Below are 25,054 nucleotides of genomic sequence, written 5' to 3'. Positions count from 1 at the left end.
TAAAGATGCAAAACAAGAATATGACAACCTACTAAAGGAAGAAAAACGGAAAACTTTTAAGACACAAATTCTACAGTCGGACAATAAAACTAAAATTTTCTGGAATGCACTGAATGCAGTGAAGACAATCAAGGAGCGAAGTACCTTTTCCACTCTAGAAGATCGATTTAACTCATATTTCACAACATCTTCGAAGAATTTAATAACTCAAAAAACACCTCAATCAGGCTCGAATATTCCTCAAAACCCGAATATATTTGAATTCCAACAAACAAATGAGGAAGAAGTATCGAAAATAATATTACTGATGAAAAATAAGAGCAGCTGTGGTGTAGATGGAGTGCCAGTGAACATTATTAGAAGATGCAAAGAACAACTGGTCTGTACCTGATTAATAATAATTCACTGAAGCTAGGTATTTTCCCTGAAAAGGGCTCTAGTAAATCCATTATTCAAAAAGGTTAGCCACGACGCACCGGAAAACTACAGACCAATCAGTCTGCTCCCAAGATTCTCTAAAGTATTTGAACTAGTCGTATTGAAACAACTGATGGCTTTGCTTGTTGATCAGAATATTCTGTCCCCCTTACAGCATAAATTTATTAAGGGGAAATCAACGCAGACCGCAATTTTCGAATTTACCAACGCAGTTTTCCTAGATCTTTCTAGAGCGTTTGATACTCTAAACCATGAGCAAATTCTTCGAAAAATGAGTTCTTATGGCATAAGGGGAACATCACTCGAATGATTTAGATCATATCTTTCCTGACGAACCCAAAAAGTTGTAATCACCAAAGGAGAATCAAAATCCACATCAAAACCACTTCCTGTTGAAATAAGAGTGCCTTAAGAAAGCATTCTAGGACCAATCATCTTCATGAATGATCTGTTTGCTGAAACATCTTCAATAATCAAGTATTCATTAATAAACTATGCCGATGACACAAATGTGTTGCTGAAAGCAAAAGTCCTAGCCGATCTAAGGCGCCTCATAGATTCTACCATCGCAAAAATAAATGACGAGTTCCTAAAAAATCAGTTGTGTCTAAATACTCAGAATAACAAGTGCCATCTTATTTCACACCAGTCATGCAAACTTTGAAATGCCTGAATACATTAGAGCAATGGAATTCGAATTACCATTGGAGAGAAGTAGTAACATCTTGGGTTTGAAAATAGATAGCTGTCTAAATTGGAATGACCATATCTCCAAGTTACTCAAAGAACTTAGTTCCATCTGTTACCCCCTGGGTGTTTTGGGTAGATATCTTGATAAAACGTCCTTGAAAACAATATACCAGGCTACTTTTGAATTAAAAATGAGATATGGCATTGTCTTTTATGGAGCCCCATCTGGAATGGAGGAAATCCTTAAAATACAAAAAAGAGCTCTCCATATCGTTCACAACCTGGGATTCCGAGAATCCTGCAGAGGAAAATTTCAGCAAAAAAATTGCTTACAGCAGTCGCTATCTATATTCAGGAATGTCTTCTATTCGTTTCTAAAAATAAAAAATATTTTGAACAAAAAACCACCTGTAAATATAACACAAGAACAACAGAACTGAAGTACCCTAGAAATAGACTGACTCTAACCGAGCGCATTTCTCTATTTGAAGTAAAGACATATTATTATTATAGATTTTGGAAGTTACTTATTTTCACTCTGTATATATGTTACATATCTTTATTATACCTCGGTGTATTTTGATGAAATATCTAATTAGTTATTTGAAAGGGTTCACCATTGTCTTGATGGTCTTATAGGGTATGTGGAGCTAAAAGTTTGAGAAACCCTGCTCTAGGGTTTAATACTCAATGATAAAACTTACTCTACATAATTTTTATCAATATTTGTCCATGTTTTAAGCCTATCTGTATCCATCCTCAACAAGCTAAAAAGAACAGAATCATGCACGAACATGATATTAGGGCTGTCAGAATACACTCACTCTATGGCAATTTTCAACAGATCATTCGAAAAAAAGAAGCTGTAGAAGGAACACTGCCTTTCTAAAATCATAAATCATATCTACAGCAGGAAAATGTGTTGTTTTTAATATTTAGAAGCTTTATGACATTCATTATATTCAGAAATATAATAAACCCTGCCAGGAATCCAAGACTGGAAAATTCAAATAATATCTACTTTTTATTTAGATATGGCATCTGTTTTAAAGACAACAGAACTCCAATCAAATGTTCCATAGAAGATGGAAACATAAAGTTGTACAGATAGCATTCAGAGTGCAAGAAATATTAGAACAAGGATGAACGAGCATGTCAAAGCCATACAAAATTAAAAAAGTACAATGGTAGGAGTGGGACTAGCATCACCACAAGAAGTGTGTTTGCAGACCACATTATTAGATAGATTCTGATAGATAGTGATCTGAAAATACTTTAAATTTGTTACGAAGACAATAAATTCAATTTGCCCAATTCTTTCAAATAAAATCCTTTGTGATGGTGTAGTTTCCCGTAACAAGTAGACTTGTGTAATGTGTACATATTTGATGAGTTTGTCAATATTTGGCTAAGTGCTGCTATGACCTTTTCCGTTTTGATTTTCTTGCTTGCCACCTGTGTAACCTGAACATTCCTGGTAATATGAAGAGGTTAGCTGCTGTGTTTCCTTCATGAGTTTTCCTTCTGGATCAAATTCAATAGCATATATCCCATTCTTGAGTATTAAATTTTTTCAACTGTTGATACATAGGAACTTCCTGCACCCATGTTAAATTCTACCCAACTTTCTTCAGCTGTAAATTCAATTTTGCCTTTACTTTTGATTGTGAGTAAATTTTCAACATCCTAATATCATGTTGCGGCCAGTTTCTTTTAATTTGCTATGGATTGACCTAGATAAGCCCGAAATATATACAAATAATAATTAGTTTTATGTGATCATATTACAAGATGTTAAAATGTTTGCTGTTTAGATATATTCAAGAACATTTTATTTCTCATGCTTCTTCATTAGGAAGTAATTGCATACTGTATTTGGTATCATGAATTTTGTCGTCTGTATATTTTTAGATGGGAAATCGGTTGGTACATATCTCAACTTCGGGAGACTTGCAGTTTCGGATATAATATATGATTCTTTGAAATTTTTATAGAAAGAGCGAATATTGGACATACATCCATCAAATTGTAATATTCTCCCTGTTCAGCACTTGAATAACTCAACCAAACAATTCGTGCATGAATATCTGAAATTGATATTTGATTTTTCAGTGCACCAATCTAAGAGCACCGAACCTAATCTCATTTCAACTATTTATTTATATTTGCATCGAAAATTGATGCATTTCCTTCGTTTTTCTGAATGATCTAACTAAAAACTACATTTCTTCGAGTTTTCTGGAGGATACTCAATAGAAATTGAGGAAAATTCAATGAGGAAAACCTGAGGTGGGCGCTTAAGTAAAGAGCCCTAAAACTAATCAGGTATAAAGAATATTGAATGAGGCTGTTCTAATCAGTTTCACCTTTATAATTTTTATATAATTATCTCATTATATGCGACCTAAATTAAAAACTTCAAGTAGCAACTTAAGAATCTCAGCAATATTTGTAATTATTCGATATTATGAATATATAAGGCCTAAGAAGAATCAACATCTTTAAATACTTCATTTATGTACTCACCAGAAAAACAACTTAGATATTATATTAGCTTTGTTTTCTGGACTAGGGTTATTGTACTTTTTGGTTGTGTCCATGGTGCTTTATGCTAAAAAGTAAAATTGGTTAAATTTATTCACCCCTAATGGCCCTATTCAAAGCATAATAAAAATATGATTTTGAATTTAAACCGCAATCACAGATAACATGGACCACAACCTAAACTGACGTATTGTCGTGTCAGAATCAGTCCATTTTCGTGCATTAGATCTAAAAGATTAGTAGGTATAACTTTTTACCTACCAGCTCAGACAGTAAATACGAATAGATCTTAAGGCCGCAGTGTAACGCAAACCCCTTCAATATTAATATCCAGAACAACAAATTTGATGATGCACGATTTTTTCCATACGTAATTATTTAATTGCTGGAAAATGAATGGTCTTTATGGGACTGGATGCGGTGGACGTATTATATGGCACACCAGTTATTTTGCAGTTCGATTATCAGATTAGGAAAGAGTGACTTTATTTATATTGCAATTCCCAAACATCGATAACGATTATGACCTTGGTTTTTGATTAGATGGTACAGTATCCATTTCAAATGAAAAATTTGTCGATAAGTAATATAGAAGGTAATATTGTGTAATATTATATAAATATTTCAGTGGAACTAGAACTAGGAATGACAAAATAAATTTTATCTGTATCCCACTCCAAATCCAATCGCTATCGAAAATTTTATTTGGTAGTCCGGAGCAAACAGTATTTTTTTTTACTGTGACTAGAGTCCCGCCGACTCGGGACTCGTGTCCAATCCCAAGTAACGTCATTAAATTCGGAATTCGGGACTGATATTCGGTCCCGAATTCAACGCTGCACTACACTGGTTCAATGAAATTATTAAGCAGTGAAAGGAGTAGCGAAAAACTCAATTTTCACACAAATCATAAGCTTATACCCGGTCAAATAGAAACAATGATTCACATTTCAATCGTGCATGTAGTTAAAGATAAGTATATTGTTAAAGTATATCTTATATTCAAATCATCACATTTATAAAGAGAAAAAAGAACAATCTTGAAATGAAACATCTAAGGTGAACATTTTAAACAGAACCACTACCTTTACCTTTTTGGCTGAATTTTCATACACTTAAAATGAAAATACATTTTATTGAGGAGCCGCACTATTGTTTCATTATTTCGTATAAAATATCATACATTTCACAATTATGCTCAATTATGTGAAATCCTGCTAGCATCAGACTGGTTGATACTCTGCTTCCGCGGAGGGGATTGATGAAGCGTGGGAAATTTTTTCGGATGTGTTAAGGGATGGGATTGAAAGAAGTACCTACTAGGGATGGGCAAAAAATATCGATATATCGAAATATCGATATTTTTCTAAAAAATAATCGATAAATATCGTCGATATTTCGAATTCCGATACTATCGACTATCGATATTTATTTCGAAGTATCAAATTTCGATATTTTTCCATGTGTCGCACATCGTTGATCTGATATGTTTAGTGTGTAGTATAACGACCACGACAATGAGTGGTGTATTGGGTTAACTTAAGTTCAATAGTTCAATCCTTCGTATCTACGCATTGAACTCTATGGGTTCCCATAGAGTTCAATATATCTACGGTACGGGTAGATCATTGTTACGCTTTGTGACAGGAGTTCTAAACGGAAAGAAAAGGAGTGCACGTGCAATTTGCACTTAAAATAGTAATTGATATCAGTTTTGTATTTTAAATAATAAAAATATTGATAACACTTCCAAATCTGTGCTTCATTCCGAATATTTTAATAAAGCTCATGGGTAACCACAAATTTTGTATATATCGTTAAACCGATATATTCAAATACATAATACAAATATTGATAACACTTCCAAATCTTTGTTTCATCCCGAATATTCCAATATATCGATATATCGAAATATCGATATTTTTTCACGATATATATCGATACTGTCGAGAAATATCGATACAATATATATCGATATTTTTTTCACGTTTGCCCATCCCTAGTACCTACCTCCAAGAGGATATTTTCTGTGTTTCATTCAAAGCCCTGGATCACTCATGAAATGCAACGTCAAATACGCCACAAAGAATCTATAGGGCATAATGATATATGCGAATAAGATGTCTAAAACTCTGGTGTATTCACTGATTCGATATTGTTTTTAATTTCGTGGGGATATCGGACCAGTTTCGTTTTTCCCACTGTAGGTAGCGCTGTTTAGAATTTGACAGAGCATTGTCAATTGATATTTGAAAATAATTTGAATCTTTTCCTACGACTTACGAATATGTTGCATTTATAAGCGATTATTGGTGTGTGAAAATGTATTAGTTTCGAGAAAGGTGTCCAGAACATTCATTTATTCAACATGTCGTTCAGTAAGTTCAGGTTTCTGTATGGACAATCAAGAACTACAGCTAATAATTCGGTGTTGTTGGAATTTGAGGCAGAAAAAATCAGATGAACGAACATTTGGGAAGGATATAGCTAAGTTTTATGGCAACTTCAGCAATATTTCAAAGAAACTGTATTGGAAATACGTAATGTGAATTGTGAGCATGTATTGAGAATCAGAAATTGATAAATCTATTCGAGTTTGTTCTTCAAATATTCTTCCTGAATAGATATAGTGGAAATTACCTTTCTATCAACTGAATATATTGGATATTTGACCAATCAATTGTGTTTTATTAAAATCATAAGTATTGAATTACCCCCTCACGAATTCAAGTTGTCAAACGGAAATTATCTCGAAGAAGAACAGTAAATACTCCTTTGAACCCTTATTCGGTAGTGTTGAAATGTTGACAAATTTGTTTTTACAAGGAAAATTGAACTGTAAATCACAAATATTCCTTAACAGCTGACAAAATGGGCGAGTTCATATTTTGCACTCGTTGATCGATATTCGATATCAACGCAAAACAAAATAAAACGAGACAGTATCTTGGACTTCCTTCGATAGAACAAGGATAAAACGATGCAAATGACATGGTGGCGCCGCCACGAAACTGATCCCATATCCCCGATTTTCTGAAATGTTGATGCTTGCAAAAAGTGACAAGTGCACACACCAGTGTTTTAGACATCTTATATGCGAAGCAGGTCTCATCGTGACTATCACTATCACAGAATATGCTCGGATGAATTGAAGAAGACTTTATTAACAGCTAAAAAGAACTTTGAAAATAATCTGGTTAGATCTGGTAATCATAAAAATTCTATAGATACGTCCGTCAATCACTCAGCACCAAAGTATCCGTACCCATTATCCGTGATTCATCGGGTCGGCTGTGCAGTGAGAACTTACAGTCAGCTGAGATCTTTGCTGAAGTTTTTTCTGCTTCTTTTTCTGAGGAAATCCAGGGTCCTCTTCCCGAATTGCCGGGCAATAGATCCATCACTGAGATCACCAATATTTCTTTCAACTCTGAACTGGCAGAACGACATCTTAAGAATCTGAAAGTTACCTCATCACCTGGTCCTGATGGTATTTCACCCGTTATCTTGAACAACTGTGCCACTACTTTGGCTGAAACTTTGGCCATGCTTTATTCCAGGTCTTTTGCTGTTCACCGACTTCCTTTTGCTTGGTTGGAGGGTTTTGTAACTTCCATCTTCAAAAAGGAAGATAAAACCAACGCCAATAATTATCGCCCAATCACGGTTACTAGTGTTGTAGCCAAAATATGCGAAAGAATTGTTGTGGATGAACTGATGAAGTTTGCTCTAACCAATTCTATCATCCCACCTAACCAGCACGGTTTTGTTCCTGGTAGATCGGTTATCACAAACCTTTTGCTTTGCCTGGATGATTGGACGGCTGCTTTAGATTCCATGGCTCCAGTAGACATCATTTACCTGGATTTTGCTCGTGCATTTGATAAGGTCCCATTTCGTAGGTTTTTTGTCAAATTGGAGCATCTTGGCGTTAGGGGGCATATTCTGGAGTGGATTCGATCCTTTGTCACCGAACGTCGATTCTCAGTAAGGCCCGTATTAATAGTCAGATCTCAAGTATTGAGAATGTCTTAAGTAGCGTCTTGAGACACCAGTCTAATTAATAAATTTGACTTGAGAATCTGTCAACAAAGATTATAGAGTAGAAAGATAGGAAACGAAGCGACTAAAGTGATGTGAGCGCCATCTGTGTTTCAAATGTGTTTTTAAGGCCCTAAGACTGGTTAAAATTTTAATTCGAGGGACATATGGAATTTTGCGAGATGTCAGAGTCAGATGGCCATTTTGATCAAACCTAAGATGTCTAAAACACTGGTGTGTGCACTTGTCACTTTTTTCAAGCATCAACATTTCAGAAAATCGGGGATATGGGATCAGTTTCGTGGCGGCGCCACCATGTCATTTGCTTCGTTCTATCCTTGTTCTACCAAAGAAAGTCCAATGATACTCTCTCGTTTTATTTTGTTTTGCGTTGATATCGAATGTCGATCAACGTCCAACGAGTTCAAAATATGAACTATGAATGAAATATTGAACTGGTGCATTTTGAGGAAGCTTTGAGGAATATTTGTGCTTTACAGTTCAATTTTCGTTGTAAAAACAAATCTGTCAATATTTCAACACTATCGAATAAGGGTTCGAATGAGGATTTACTGTTCTTCTTCAAGATAATTTCCGCTTGATAACTTGAATTCGTGAGGGGGTAATTCAATATGATTTAAATGAAACACCGTGAATTGGTCAAATATCTAATATATTCAGTTGACGGAAAGGAAATTTTCACTATATCTACTCAGGAAGAATATTTGAAGTAATAGACTCGAATAGATTTATGTATTTCTGATTCTCAATACATGCTCACAATTCACATTACGTATTTCCAATACAGTTTCTTTGAAATATTGCTGAAGTTTCCATAAAACTTAGCTATATCGGTCCCGAATGTTCGTTCATCTGATTTGGTTCTGCTTCAAATTCCAACAACACCGAATTCTTAGCTGTAGCTCTTGATTGTCCATATGGAAAACTGAACTTACTGAACGACATGTTGAATAAATGAATGTTCTACATTCCTTTCTCGAAACTAATACTTTTTCACACATCAATTATCGCTTATGAATACAACATATTCGTAAGTCGTAGGAAAGTATTCAAATTATTTTCAAACATCAATTGACAATGCTCTGTCAAATTCTAAACAGCGCTACCTACAGTGGAAAAAACGAAACTGATCCCATATCCCCACGAAATTAAAAACAAAATCGAATCAGTGAATACACCAGAGTTTTAGACATCTTAATCAAACCGGTTTTGAATGTTTTGATTCTCGTATCCATAGACAACCTCGTATCGCCTTTTGTTTTTTGAGACCGTTCTAGTTGCTGATTATTGAAATTTTTGTCTAATTTCTTGGCGAAAACCTCAGAATATCGTTCGAAAATTATTGTATGGTGAAGAACTGTGGATCGAATGAAACCAAATTTTACTAAGGAAAATGGGAATGTAAAAGTATTAAAACTGGTCATTCATTGATTTTTATTTTCAGTGCTACGAAGTGGATAAAATTTTCAGGGCGTAAAGGCCTGCAAACACTACTGACTACACCATCCATATGCAATGAACATTTTACTGCAAGTCGATTGAGAACTGTTCATCCACGTAAATTATTGTATGCAGCAAGCATCCCTTGCATGAAGGGGAAATTATAACTTTCATACGTCCATTCAAAGATTCTCAATTGCCTTCAATATATTCAGAAATGTAAAAGTTTTATGGATTTCGATTCGGGAATCGGGTGACTGTCAAATTGTTGTTTGGAAAGTCAAAGTTTTATGAAACCTTCTGTGAGTGTTTTGTTCATTCATCAATCAATTCGTATATTGTCATAAAGAGACCATACCATGCATGAAGAAATCATAAAAAAGCATGAAGAAATTATACTGACGGGCTTGAATACAGGTCTTGTATACCTCTGTAAGGTTTTTTTCAATTGTGGTTCTGAAAATTTTGTAAATAATATGTAAGTAACGGAAATGTGTATCCTATGACGGTAAATTGAATATTGGTTCATAACAATTTCTGATATAAATTGTACAAATTCAACTCAGTTTATTAATTCAAAACGTTTTCGCAGAGAAAACACCTTTGACGTACTTATAGCAGATAACCATGTACTCTTGTATCCTAGTCAAAGCTCTATTCGTTGTCCATAATTTCAAATTTTTGTAAATTTTTTATAGATTGCAAATAAAAATTTATCACATCCAACAGCGTATTTCATTGATACAAATCGATTCCAAACAATATTCAGATGGAGACTAACATCTTGGTCACAAAACAAAACCATCCTTTTGTTTTGTCGCTCAGTATGTTTGTTTTCTGGACTCAACAAGGTCAATATTGAAATTCAATCCAAGGAATAGATTTCGAATTTCGCGCCCCTCAATTATAAAACAGAAAACTGTTATTAAACAGTTTTTCTGTATTGATAATACGTTTTCAGCGCCATCTCATTGTCAAATGTGTTTTCACTGGCCAAAATGTAGTCGGTTTTTAGTACTAGAGATATGAGGGCGTTTCCTATCTTTCTACTCTATAATCTTTGTCTGTCAAGATGACGTCTCAATCGGCGATCTCACTTGAGTAGGCGCTTATTAATGAATGTGACTCAAGTCCTCGAATGATCTCAAGATAGGTTTTGGGAACGTCAAATTTTGAGTATGGTCGAACCTTGACTCAAGATGATCTCGAAATGAAGGTTTGGTTGATTCACTTTGTGAACTGACAGTAATTTAATTGACTTTTGTGCTTCCAAAAATCGGCATTATTAAAGTCAATATGGAATCCATGGAAGATGTGGTCAACTACTACGACGAAATCGATTTCATGAAGTTTATCGCAACAGAAAATCAGACTTTTCAATTAATGTCCAAGCCATTGTTGGGCCAGGCCGGGCGGGCCTAATACAGAATTTTTGAATATTGTCCCAAGATGGGCAGGAAGCATGCACGACTCCAGGATCTTTCAAATGTCCACAGTTCACATGAGGTACACTCTGTGACATAAAGCGTCCTCAACGCAGTTTCATGCCATCTCGTTGACTCACCTAACTCCATAGATGGAAACTTCGCTTCCCCCTCAAGTTTGAAGTATTGAGGATACTCTGGTCCTGTAGGTCTTCTGTAGGCCTCATGCTATAAGACGGAAGCTGCAGTCAGATATTACGTCCAGGGTTCTGCTGTTTGTAAAGCTAGAGTGTCCTACTGCGATGGCACAGATTACAGAAAGAAGTTTCTGTAATCTGTGCTACTTCCGCGGTCTGGTCGAAAAACAATCGCGAGCGAATTTGTAACCCGAGATCCCATCTGGACCATATGCATCGGCGGCTGATCAAATATGTGACATAATTCGTTCGTTCGAGATCGAAAAACCTGCTTCGTTACACTTTATTGTGAGGCATAGTATTGAAAAATATCAAGCAAAAATAAAAATACTAATTTCTCTTTTCGATTTGTAGTCTCAAGTATATCTCAAGACCATTACTCAAGACATTCATAAATTGAGTTTCAAGTCTCGTTTCTTGAGATAGTGTCAAACTGACAATGACTTGATATGCGTTTATTAATAAGCCGTCATCTTGAGATGCTGTCACTTTCTTGAGAAAGTATCAACTGAGATAGGTCTTGAGACCCGTTTTGAGAACTGACTATTAATACGGGCCTTAGGCCCGTGCGCCACTGCCCAGCGATCTACTTTCTCGGTGGTCCATCTTTTATCACCAAATCAATTCAAAAAAATCATAAGCGAAAAAAAAAATCAATGAATCAAATCAACCCAATTTATACACCGTAGTGATGTTTACTCCTGGCCGTCCAGTTTTTAGAACACTATTCCACCACGGTCAATACATTATATCTGATATCAATGCTGCAGTCTGTTAATTTTTCCTTTATTTAGAAAAAACTGCCGAAGCGAATAATAAGCTATATGCAGGGGGGGATGGAGTGACTTCATACCTAGGATTAAACATTATAGTTTATAATCTATAATTTCATACAATTTCTATTCGGAAAATTTAACGGATTTCTATATCCCAGAAGAAATCTCAGTTCAAAATAAATAAATGAATGAAATAGATGGTCAGAGTAATTGATGGATAGAGTAAATCTAGATTAATAAAAGGGGATCTATGGTTTATTTCAAAATGCTTTATTGTTCAAACGATCGCACCAAATTGGACAATTCTTTTTTTGTTGTGTTTATTATTGTTAGGGCAAGGTTTATATAACAAAATATTAACAAAAAAAAAATTGTACAGAACAGAAAAAAAGGCATTCCTTTTTCTTACGACCAATCGAGCTATCACGATGAGTTAGTTATTATTATCTACCTTAGAAATAATTTAAATGGCAAAACTAGGTTTGCCGGGTCAGCTAGTAGAGGGATAAATAAATATCCTAACATAATTTTTTTATTGAGTAGTGATTGAATTCTGAAAAAGTACACCTCCGCGGGTTCAAATACTGCACGGCAATGACGGCTCGTCCGGGTATGCAGGGTCGGCCGGGCCGACCCAAAAATAATCGAGAAATGGAAAATAATTATAATTATTTTATTCTTCAAAACTTATTCCAAATGATTAATTTCGATATTAAATTCTCGATTAATTCCCTAGTAATACGTACGACAACTTATTTCGATCAACGTGACGCCCTTGTCGCCCTGAGTTAGTTTATTTCGAAGTTCTCGTTCCTTACGATAAACACGCTACACGCTAGGTCGGCCAGCCGGCAGTAGCCTAGCGAAACGCTTCAAGTTATTGTACTATACAGCACCTACGTCGTACGCAGTTATCACCAAGTTGAACATCGTATTACGTCGCTGCTAGATACATACACGGTCGGCCAGCACGAGTTGGGCCTACCTTGCTATGGTTTGATCGTTTTAGTTGTCATATTTCTAGATTTCCTCATTGTCTATTCTAAGATATTATATTATCAAATGAATAGTTAATCATTAAATATTATGTCTATTTTAGAAAAGAGCTTATTCGCACCTTTTAAGAGTAGTTTTAGTCAATGAAAATATAATATATCCCTAATTATAGTTAGAATTTTTTATTATTAAATTAATAGTTAATTTTTGAAAGAGGGTATTCCGACCGTATAAGAGTAGTTTAGTGATTTTTTGACCATAAAAATTCGTAATTCCTAGTGAATTTATAAGGGCACGGTGATTTCGAAGCTTCTTGAATACGCGTAGGTCGGCCGGCCGAGCCTCGGAGTGGGGATATAAGAATCGCATCCGCATCGCTGTTCCCATATTATGAATTGTATTAGGTCAGTGTCGTAGAATAAGAGAAATGGGTGCACGTGTTTATCAGTTTTCTTCGATTCATTTCCTTAATTTTGATAATCTGAGTGGATTCTAAATTTCTTTAATTGTTGAATAATTGGAGTAGTAGCAAATCGAAACAAACTTTGCATCCTGTCACAAGATCATGTGACAGTAGAAGGAAGAATGGTGAAATAAAGTAAGGAAAAATTAGTACATTTTCACTTAAAATCAAAATTGTAGATGTGTTTCAGTGAACTTAAAATTTTGATTCGTATTGACGTTGATGTTTTGTGTTGTAATAAATTTGTTATCGGTATTTACAGAGAGACACCGAAGAAGAATAAAACTATTATTCAAAAGCTGGGCAAAAACAAAGAAGTGTAGTACATTCTTTCTCCAAAAACAAGCCTTTATATCGCATTGAAAACGAAACTTTTATACACTGTTGTATAAAAATAAATCAGACTAAGTATATCTACAGGATGGGGCATAAATCTGGAATAAAATTAATATTTCTTCAATATTAATCAACCACTCAAAATGAAGACACTGAAACCCACCAATTGCTTTTCAATTACCTTCTTCTTCTATCAATGAGTAGTTTCTCAACCAATAACTTAACATCAAGATGCTGAAAAACATGTCATTTCTGATTGCATTTATTTTTGGGAAATAACCAACGCAACCCTATCCAACTTATCTTTAGAAACTTAATCGACAAAAAATATATCAATATTTAATTTTAGAAAAACAGAGATTATGGTGGGATTCCGCGTTTTCATTTTCAGTTATTGGTTGCAAAAATAGTTATTAATTTTATTTCAGGATATTCCCCTGTATATCCTGGGTCTGGCCGACCCACACCTTACGGGCACGAGCCGTCACTGCTGCACGGAGGTGTACTTTTTCAGAATTCAGTAATTGTCTGCATGCCGTTGACTTATTTATTGATAATTTTTTTTATACTGAAAGCCCTAGAGCCCCAGCTCTAAGGATTAAAATGGACCACTACTATTCTGTATTCGATGTAGAGCATGTTCTTCATATTTGTTCGAATGTGTTGAACGGCTGGCCAATAAAATTGATAGAGAAATGTATCAGATTTACTCAGAAAACTTTATTTTCCTTTCCGACAGCCCTAGAGCTCTAACTCATTCATTCATTCATTCTAAGATCAAGAGAATGTTCCTCTTTTTTGTTTTTAAAATTTAAAATGGCCAAGAAAATTTATTTTCCCATGCACCCATTACATCAATTTTCTTGGTTGGTCATTTAAACTTTTGGGAACATGCGCTCCATCGTGGACAGAATATCGGTTCATTTTGATCGTTGAAGGTGAGGTTCTAGGACTGTCAGAATGTACATTTCACACATAGATTAATAAAACATGAGATAGAGCATTTCGACAAAAACGCATTCACAAAATACTGCCATAAATATGAATTTGAACAGATTAGGCGGAATGAAAAAGTAATGTTATACTATAAACATCTACCAATGATTGTGAAATCAAAAAAAAATTATTTCTTATTGCATAGAGTTACCCATGAAAGAATCCCTAAATTCGTGATAAAGCATAATTTTTTTTCTTTTATGGGCAGTTATAAATTCAATTAAGTTATATTGCATATCAACTAATAAGCAGTGTTTTAAACTTTCATTTTCAGCAACTCAAAACTCAAATACTTCAACAACCTGCTTCCCCCTTCAAATTTTCATACCATCACAAAAGTGCTTTTGGGTGTTGAAGTGTATCATAATTAAGAGCAATTTTAACGAAACTGTAAACTTTAACTGAATAATAATGTTACTTTAAAGCAAATTGTTTGAGGTCATTGCCATATTTATGTTTTTTATGCATGGAGCTGTCTTCAAAGAAATTTTTCATAAGGTATTTGCCTCGGCTTTTCAAGCTTTCATCTTGAATTTTTCCTCCCAATGAATAGACAACGGCTTGTAGGGTAGCAAATTATTTCTTGAAGTACTGACGACACACTCGTCGTCTCAAATCGGTTTCGACTTCAATTGAAGTCAAGCTAATTAGCTGTTTTTCAATTTCTGTTCTCCGCGTGTTTATTCCTGCAAAAATTTTCCAACTGAAATTTCACTTCGAAATATCCTGATAACAGACATTTTCATTCAATAACTCATAAAAATAATGGGAATATCCGAGCTCCATTTGAATGGTCATAATATTGTGTTCATAATTACAGTAGTAGCATAATTTTTACATTGCCATTGAAATACATTTTACAAATGAAGAAAACTTTTTTGATTATCAAAAAATGTTCAACGCCGTGTGCCTCAAAACATGACCTTTACTCATTTTTATGGATTTTCATTCCTAAGACGAATTGTATTAACCATAGTAGTAGAATTTTTTGTACCACCCTGGGTGGGTATGTATCTTACTTGTTTTATTCTTGAACTGGCATTCATGTTTGATGATTTTGATCCCATTTTCCTTCCATTTTCTTCAAAAACTCCAGTAGTGATGACAGGCACAGTATTGGCTATAATTAAAGCATTGTTAAAGCAATTAAAATCTCGTTCTTTTGTTCATCTTGAAACCAGGAAGGATGTTTATATAATAAAGCATGATTTATTGATTTATTATAGCAGAAAGAGAATCTACCAAATTTCATGTTCACCTCAATACTAGAAGTTGTCAGAAATCACTAACAAAATTTAAAACAAAGTGATATTCAAACAAGAAAGCGAGTTAAAAAAGTGGTAATGTACCTATCTTATCTCACTCGGGGTGGCATCTTTTTCAAATTAACAGCAAAACTTGATTTCTCTCATTATACTGAAGTCTGGAGTGTAAATTACAAGAGAAGTGTAAATTGTTTTCAAGACCCAGTCTGTTCTGGTCGTCTGGTTTTATTTCTTGGAAAACTAAAATTTAAATCAATTATTTTAATGTACAAACTCAACATTTCAATGTAAGCACAAATCATTAGATCGTATTCAAACAGAATTCGACCCTGGCGTCCCCTAACTCCCTCCCCTGATTTCATAAAGTCGTGAACTCAAACAAGAATAAAATATCAAAAACTTACCGGAATAAGTGAATCGCTTTCCTTTTCCATGTATAAATGCACTTTTATTTCATACACACTTTTTTACGGCACATCGTTGCATATTTTCCAAAATATTACGACGCGAATGATTGAAATAATATTTTGACAATTACAAATACACACGCCCTCTTAGAAATATTGAAGCGATCAGGAGGGGAATACAAGCGAAAATTCATTTCATTGGTGGTTGCATGGAGTGGGAATTATTGGAAAAATGAACAGTCTGGAAAATAGCTTATGTTCCATCTATTTAATCTATGATTTCATATTACAGGGGTGTAAGGGGGAAGGATGCGTTTTATAGCCTCTCCTCTCAAATGCCAACCTCACCTACTCGCGGTGCACCCTGTTCTTACGAACGAGGCTCTGGCGACCCAACATGAGCGGTATAACTGTGTTTCCTACAATTACCTAGCCTAAACATTGGCTTGAGCAGGAAATGGCTCTCTGCGTTACTTAAGTTACGTCTTAGACCTTGTCGTCTCAGGATACCTGTGGCACAATATAATCTAGTTGAAACCGCAACCAAAGTTGCACTGACAGCGTTACCTGTGCAGCTTTAAAACACCTTCTAACGCAGCTCCTACAATAAGATGGACCAGTCGAACAGGACAAAATTTGTATCCGGATTAAAAATACCCTCCCATTCGGATCTCCGGGGGCGGCATCGAAGACTCGGTTAGGATGGGTGGTCCATGGGACTGCGCCTCGCAGCGCTATCTCATTCATTCAATGGGGTGTAAGGGGGAAGGATGCGTTTTATAGCCTCTCCTCTCAAATGCCAACCTCACCTACTCGCGGTGCACCCTGTTTTTACGAACGAGGCTCTGGCGACCGAACATGAGCGGTATAATTATGTTTCCCACAATTACCTAGCCTAAGCATGGGCAAACTACGGCCCGCGGGCCAGGTCCGGCCCACGTGAAAGTCTAATCCGGCCCGCGTCAAGATTTTGAAACAATCACCAGTATTTTTGTTTTCTAAGTTTGACCGCCTGATAAGGAAAAGCAATGTCACCTAATACCGAGTTTTCTCAAAGCGTAAGTTGCGTACTGTTTATTATCATCTTAAAAGTCGGTAATATATTGTCCTTTTTGTACATTGCAACATCTGGAGTGCCTCAAGGTAGTATCTTGGGTCCGCTCCTGTTCTTGATCTTCATCAATGATCTGCCTGAAAGTTTGGTGGGGTCTGTCGGATTGCTCTTTGCGGATGACTTCAAGCTGTTTCGGACTGTAGCTGGGGAGTGTGATGCAGCTGCCCTTCAGAGGGATCTGAATTTGGCACTTTAGGAGGAACAAGATGACTGTCAGTGGAGAGAAGTGTTGTGTTATGTCGTATGCCCGAAAGGTGAATGTGATGGTTGAAGATTACCATGTGGATGATATTAAAATTAAGAGATGCGATGAGGTTAAAGATTTAGGGGTCTTGTTTCAGTCCGATTTTAAGTTCAACAATCATTATAGTAACATCATAAATAAGGCTTATAAAATACTCGGATTTGTTATACGGAACAGTAGAGAATTTAATGTTGAAACTACTATTAAACTCTACACAACCCTTGTGAGACCTCATCTTGAATATGCCGCCAATGTCTGGTCGCCAACTTGCTATATCCATATCAATGAGATTGAAAAAGTGCAAAAGCGATTCCTGCGATACATCCATGTTAAAAAAAATGGAAGTTATCCATTTATGATTTCCTATCGGTCTATGTTGTTAGATTTTCACCTCTGCTCTCTTGATGTCCGGAGGAGGACTCAAGCTGTGATATTTATACATAATATTGTAAATAATTTGAAGTATTGTGATTGTCATCTTATTAACTTCATCAAGTTTAGAGTGCCAAAGATTAATCTGAGGATGTTATCTTGTGACCTGTTTTGTGTTGACAGAAGAAGTCCATCACCTATCACTCACCTGCTGGGCGTTTGCAATGCGGTGTTGTCAGAGAGGGTATAATTCGCGATTTTTTTAACACTAGCAGGAAAGAAATTAAGCTCAATTTGTTGCTGCATCAGAAGGAAAACCCAATTTAATGTGATATTTTGCTACTTTATACATCTGCTTTTGTTGTCTTTCATTTGTTCAAATGTTTGTTGTTGTTATATTGTTAAATCTTATATTTCTAGATTGTGAATTCAGCGAAATGTTGAAAACCTTTGCATGTAATTACCTTTGGTGTATGTGAAGTGAAGATGAATAAATAAATAAAATGTTGAAGATTATACATCGAAGACGACAAATTAGCTGGAAATGTATTAGGTGGAAGAAGGACTGATAAATGGGGGCGTCATACCTGCTGAAGTGAACCAAGTCCATGCAGCCTAGTTTTGGGATACATGACTAAGGTTAGAATATAAGCATATGCTTACATTCACTTTACACAAATCTAACCCAGGTGACCAGTAACATATCTGTTATGTTTTCTTGGGAGATCGAATAGGGAACTTTGTTATGTGTTATTTTTCTGTAACCATTACGTGTCTGATGCGATATTTGGGATGTACCTGTGCTGTATCGAAATTATATCCACATTTTGTAAATTTCATGTTCCCGCTCCCTGATATCCACGTAACATATTTGTAACATTGTTCTTTATTTGCCATGTATCATTTTGAGATCATGAACAGAGCATGACACTATAAGCGTTTTAACTACCGTCGAGGGCGCTGTAAAACGTAAACAAATATGGAGGATTGTGAGAAATGCTATTGCTGTCGTTTCGATATGTATTTATTATCATTTAGACGTTTTGTCAGTTGAATAGTGGATTGCTGAAAGTGAATGAGTGAAGATATTGAATGTTTGATAAGTTATTTGTGTGTCATAGTGATTTTCCAGTGAAATGGTGAATTATTGAAAAGAATTAAAGTGCTATGGATATCGAACTGTAGGTCAATAAATCATTTCTCGTATTTTCATAGCAGTCCTATAACACATAATAGGCTATGTTTTTATTCTATCCAGCATATAAAAATTATATTTGAATAAATAATGTCCTGTTTGGTGTAAATTTCGATATAGGTTATTTCCTCACGTGTTGCATGTACCTCAGATGTAGAAATAAATGAATAAATCATATACTTATATTAAAAATTTTCTTCAGAAAGATATGAAATATGCATATAGTATTCTTTTCATTCTCACAACATGGACACAATTCTTCTAAAAACTTTTTGACCTAAGCTAAAAGATTAATGAACTGTTGATTATTCTTTTTATGGAATGCAGGAAAGTGCAAAGACCAGAAAGACATGCCCTAATTTTTCTTGGAGAACAATAATCAATTTTATTTTCAAAAATGATTGATAAACACACACTATTTGAAAAATCAAAATACGAGTTCAATATTGCAATAGTTTATATTAATTTCCATAATTTTTCATCCTCCTTTTGAAAGCGTTTTCGATAACAAATGAAACATAATAAACATAGCACATGAAGGTAATATATATAGATCTCCCATGAAACAAATATTTGCATGATCCATGTTTGAACTATTTATGCTCCTTTTAGAAAGGAGATGTGTTCCTTGTTTGAGGCGGACATAGGAGCATAGCTGCTACATAAGCGCTCTGTATTTGTACTCTTAGTGTGATATATCTGTTATAAAACAAGGAGCGTGAGATACATTTCTGCTTCATAACTGTTATGAGATATGGTCACCTGGGAAAGAAGTCACTTTTGAATTAATTGGTGATAAACAACTTCTATGTCATGTATCTCAAAACTAGGCTGCATGGACTTGGTTCACTTCAGCCCTGAATCCCTCAAATAAAATTCCACCAATTTGTTATTCAAATTGCAAAGAGTTGTGCTCGAGGCTCAGCCTTAGTACTGCGTGTGCATCTGGCAGCGGCTGGCATTATTTCTTGTAATCCCCAGAAAAAGCAAAAGTCGCCAAATCTCCTTCGATGTTCCAACGACTGCATCACAGAACACAAATAGTGATGCATGGAATCCAAAACTTGCAACGAACGGCTTGTTGCTGAGCTCCAAACATGAAGACAGTATTCAAGTGTGATTAATACATGAAAATTTATTCAATTATTCGATTCTGCGTAGTTTGAATCGATTAAGTAACGGTTTCCTTCTAAATGGAAATTTTTGAGCTTTAAGAACGGTATTAATTATTGGATCTAACATTAATTTTAGTTTAGCAAAGTTTGCGCGCAACTTAGCATAGGTGTAGTGTTCTAGTTATCTCAATTCTAAACTAAATTATTTTGGATTTGCTTGGGAGTCTTGGGACCTCGAGTTATAGCAGTCAACAGCACGGTTACTAACGAATCAAGCATTAAAATTTTCGTTTGGTTCGTTGTCAACGTCTGTGTAATTCGAAGTATTTTTGACCTTTTGATTTTCATTGATGAGAGTAACAAAAATATCACATATTTTTAAAAAATTTCAAGAAATAAACAATCACGTCCTTCAAAGTACCTTTGACTAATATTTACAACATTAATACTTGAGGGAGGAGCACCAAATATGACGGGCGGAATCTGGTATCGTGGGCATATTTAATGAATAATCATAATATCTCGGGAACAACTGCATATTGTTATGTGAACAGGTGTTTTCCACTATGAAACTATGAATAGCAGCGTAAGCAACCGACTATAAATGTGCCTACAGATTACTCTAACGTGACGTGGGCACAGGTCATAATACGCATGATTCAAAAACCTAACATCGGATTTTGCGTGGACGCGTTCAATGTGGGAACGTGGGAATACACGTGTCAACGTCACGTCTGACTAATTTAACGCTTCCGCAAAAAATCCTATATTAGATTTTCAAATAATGCGCATTATAACTTGGGCCCACGTCACGTCAGAGTAATCTGTTGGCACCTTTAGTGACCAGCTTTTAGCATCATCACGGCCAATTTCTACCAGAGTATGGACAATTCTTAGAAGCTCAATCACAGTTTCATTTTTCACATACTCTTTCGTATCCTACTGAACAATAATTAATTTTTGTCATTTTTTTTTACTTTTCTAGGATGTTAGTCATGTTTGATGTAAAAATCGAAAAAAAGTTACTTGTAAAAATGTGTATTTTTTTTGGCCCCCCTTGGTAATTTTTCATTTTATCTGGCCCTCCCCTCAAAAAGTTTGCCCATGCCTGACCTAGCCTAAACATTGGCTTGAGCACTTGAGCAGGAAATGGCTCTCTGCGTTGCTCAAGTTACGTCTCCGACCTTGTCGTCTCAGGATACCTGTGGCACAAGATAATCTAGTCGCAACCGCAACCAAAGTTGCACTGACAGCGTTACCAGTGCTATCTACGAAGAAGAGGACGTAGTGCACATACACGACCCGGCCAATACTGTTAACCCAGGCGACAAGGAACTGCACGATCTCGTAGAAGTACACTTCAAGATCGAAGCACTGGGCGTGCAAGGAAAGCCTAGAACCACAGTATAGACACCAACCAGTTGGTGTCTATACTGTGCTAGAACTAGCGAGGCACACCAGCCACAGATTACAGAGTATCTCTGTAATCTGTGGGGCGGCACATACAGAGTATCTCTGTAATCTGTGACACCAGCGAGCCGACACTATAGTCGAACGGACCATCAAGAAGATTGACGTTGGCTACGAGGTGGGGCTACCATGGCGTAGGGACAAGATGACCATGCTGGTAAGTTACAATCAGGCCTTGCGTCGTCTCAAGAGGAAGGAAATGCAGATGGACGTGGAACCGGTTTTCAAGATGGAAAAAAATTTTAATATGGAAATAATTTAAAATCTATGAAAAAAGGTTAAGCGACGCCATGTGGCGGTCCACATGTTCCTGTGGAGAGGAAAAATATATTGTTCGATATAGGAAAATTTGATCGAATATCACTTTTCTCTGCTCTAGAGTTATCATTTTATACAAAGTCAATCTTGCATTTTATGGACATTCTACCTGCCTATACAGGGTCTTTCACGAGGAACCTCACCCATATTTATACGGGAAACTACTGAACGTATTTTCATGAAATTCAGCACTTATAAGTATTTCACGATGCTGATGAAATCTGAAATATTTTCAAGGCATGAGCACCTCCGGTTTTTCCGGAAATGACGTCAACTTCCGTTTTTCAAATTAGAACACCATTTTTTTTTGCAGAAATAGATTCCTTAGAAAATTTCAAGTTATTTTGATGTAACACTTTTCAGTTTTGGTTGGAAAATTCTCTCTGAGCGGGAAAATTCGAAAAAAAATCGAAAATAGAGCTCCGCTGAAACAAGAATAACTTCGAGGTTTTTGGATGGAAAATTTTCATTTTTTGGATTTTTCAAGATGTAAGATTGATGTATCCACTTTAAAAATCGAAATCGCGATTCATGATACAGGGGGTGAAAAAATCGCTTTCAAAGTTAGGGATGACAAAATCGTGAAAAATCAATTTTTTCAAATTAGAACCCCATTTTTTTATGGCAGATATTGAATCTACGTTATAAAATAATGTGAGTGTATGCATCACACCCTTGCCCTAAAATGGATATTTTCTGAGTTATTCACAAAAAACTGTTTTTCGTCTTGAATTTTCAGCTATTTCTTTTCCCTTCACGCCAAAAAGATGAAATTTTCAGGAACTGTTATTTGAACCATGCTGTAGATTTTTCACCCCTTCTTGAAACCGACTTCAAGTCACTATTAGGAGAACCATGGCAAACTCTCGCAGTTATAACTAGAGAAGATGCTCAAAGTTTTGACCGTTAATTTCTAGACATTTATTTATACGTCTCAGGAATGCTTCGTGCGTTGCTCTTCATATTTCATCGGGAGTAAGAGATCTGCAAAAGTGATTAAAAACCAAATTGAGTTTCAAAGCTATGAATCTAAAAATCTAAACAAACCTGAACGCATTTCTGACTCGTTCTATGCAGTCCTCTTTATCAGTCAGGGGAGTTGAGTAGACAATATTTTTTATCCTACCCCAAACATAATAGTCTAAAGGAGTTAAATCGGGAGAACGTGGTGGCCAAAGATGTGGACCACTAGTTGAAAATAAAGAGGTTTCCGATACAAATTCGAATCAAAATTCGCCATCTATTTAGGAACAACCTGTAAATTTTTTCTCTTGCATACACTTACAATATTTTTTAACGTAGATTCAATATCTGCCATAAAAAAATGGGGTTCTAATTTGAAAAAATTGATTTTTCACGATTTTGTCATCCCTAACTTTGAAAACGATTTTTTCACCCCCTGTATGATGAAACGCGATTTCGATTTTTAAAGTGGATACATCAATCTTACATCTTGAAAAATCCCAAAAATGAAAATTTTCATCCAAAAACCTCGAAGTTATTCTTGTTTCAGCGGAGCTCTATTTTCGATTTTTTTTTCGAATTTTCCCGCTCAGAGAGAATTTTCCAACCAAAACTGAAAAATGTTACATCAAAATAACTTGAAATTTTCTAAGGAATCTATTTCTGCAATAAAAAAATGGTGTTCTAATTTGAAAAACGGAAGTTGACGTCATTTCCGAAAAAACCGGAGGAGCTCATGCCTTGAAAATATTTTAGATTTCATCAGCATCGTGAAATACTTATAAGTGCTGAATTTCATGAAAATACGTTCAGTAGTTTCCCGTATAAATATCGGTGAGGTTCCTCGTGAAAGACCCTGTACTATAGTCCAAGATCCCAGCGCGGCCAGATATAACTTATTTTCACACATCACACAGATGAAACTTTAGGATCTCAGTAGAGTCTCATGTGCTTTGAATACCTCGTAGTCAACTTGTGGAGCTTGCCTAGTGACACCTGGGCATATAGAAGGTGGCAAAGGTAACTAAAAATGAGTGTTACTTAACTTATTTTCGCATGGCTTCTTGATCTTATTGATCTTATGATACAGGCATCCTAAACTCCTATTTTCCAAACAAAAAAAAATTTGGATTAACCAAAATTATCCGAAATCACTTTGATCCACATTATTTCGGATAATCAAGACTGTAGGTATGGTGTACTACAATCGATTGCTGCAAAACCTGGTATCATCTACGAAAATATAAAAGAATTATTCTTATGCTAAGAGACATGACTGTCCATTAACTCTTTAAGAATTCGAAAGAACATACTACCCCATTGTATCTGAATTAACAAAGGACTATAAAATGAATGTCAGTTAGTTTATTGTGTATAAGTTTTTGCTGTGTATGTGCAAGAGTTGATACGCTTAGGTATGTGTACAATACGCAATTTCTCAAATTCTCAAAATGAAACATCTATGTGATGTTTAAATGATAACTCCGAATCCGCATATATTCTTAGGTCTTTAACTACTTTCATCTTCCTCTTGAATCGAACCATTCAGAAATAGGGGAGTGCTCACAATATTGAAGTTTTTGGTGAAAGTTATGTTAAATAATGAAGAATGATAACACTTAAACGGCAATGAATCAGGCCAAATGAGGCCGAAACCATGGTCAGCATCTGCTTTTCTTCGGTGGAGCCTACTCCATTTCGGGCCTTGACGATTGGCAAATTGGCTAGCTCAATTCAGATCGTAACACTTGTCGATATTCATATCGTCGGGTGGTATGCATCTGAATTTATCCTTATTATCTAATATATAAAATTCTCGTGTCACAGTTTTCGTTGCCATACTCCTCCGAAACGGCTTGACCGATTTTGATGAAATTTTTTGTGCTTATCCGGTATCTATGAGAATCGGACATCTATTTTTCATCCCCCTAAATGTTAGGGGTAGTCCACCCCTAAATTTTTTTTTTATTTTTTAGACAAAATTTTTATTTTCTATTTTTTTATGATACAACTAGAAATTACTAGGAAATTATTTATATGGCAAAACAACGTTTGCCGGGTCAGCTAGTGTTATGTTAAATGTTTGCACTTACTAATGTTCAAGTACAAGTAGTGAAGTGAACAAAATTCACAGAATCTGTCCAGATCCTCCTGAAACATCCGGGCATCACCTAAACTTCTGAGTGCAAAAAACTTTTTGATGTCGTCCGCGTAAAGCTCGAAGTATAC

General features: G+C 35.5%; 1 protein-coding gene and 1 long non-coding RNA gene across 3 annotated transcripts in view; one reads left to right on the top strand and one right to left on the bottom strand.

Moving 5' to 3' along the window:
- LOC123311970 (ATP-binding cassette subfamily C member 4-like) overlaps window positions 1-4,114 on the bottom strand; it is a 161,063-nt gene extending 156,949 nt beyond the window's left edge. The window contains exons 1-2 of one of the 2 annotated variants that reach the window (XM_044896114.1): window positions 3,934-4,114; window positions 3,655-3,739 (exon numbers count right to left, since the gene is read on the bottom strand). In XM_044896114.1, coding sequence (XP_044752049.1) covers window positions 3,655-3,728 — 74 coding nt within the window. In that variant the 5' untranslated portion in view covers window positions 3,729-3,739; window positions 3,934-4,114. The remainder of the gene's footprint in view (window positions 1-3,654; window positions 3,740-3,933) is intronic. The other variant, XM_044896113.1, reaches the window with a different exon arrangement.
- On the top strand, window positions 4,115-4,395 carry LOC123311973. Its single transcript, XR_006537564.1, has 2 exons — window positions 4,115-4,218; window positions 4,301-4,395. It is a non-coding gene; the product is annotated as an uncharacterized LOC123311973 (long non-coding RNA).
- The last annotated feature ends 20,659 nt before the right edge of the window (window positions 4,396-25,054 follow it).

Source organism: Coccinella septempunctata, chromosome 4 (assembly GCF_907165205.1).
Source record: "Coccinella septempunctata chromosome 4, icCocSept1.1, whole genome shotgun sequence".
NCBI lineage: Eukaryota > Metazoa > Arthropoda > Insecta > Coleoptera > Coccinellidae > Coccinella > Coccinella septempunctata.
This window is presented reverse-complemented; position numbering and strand designations above follow the sequence as displayed.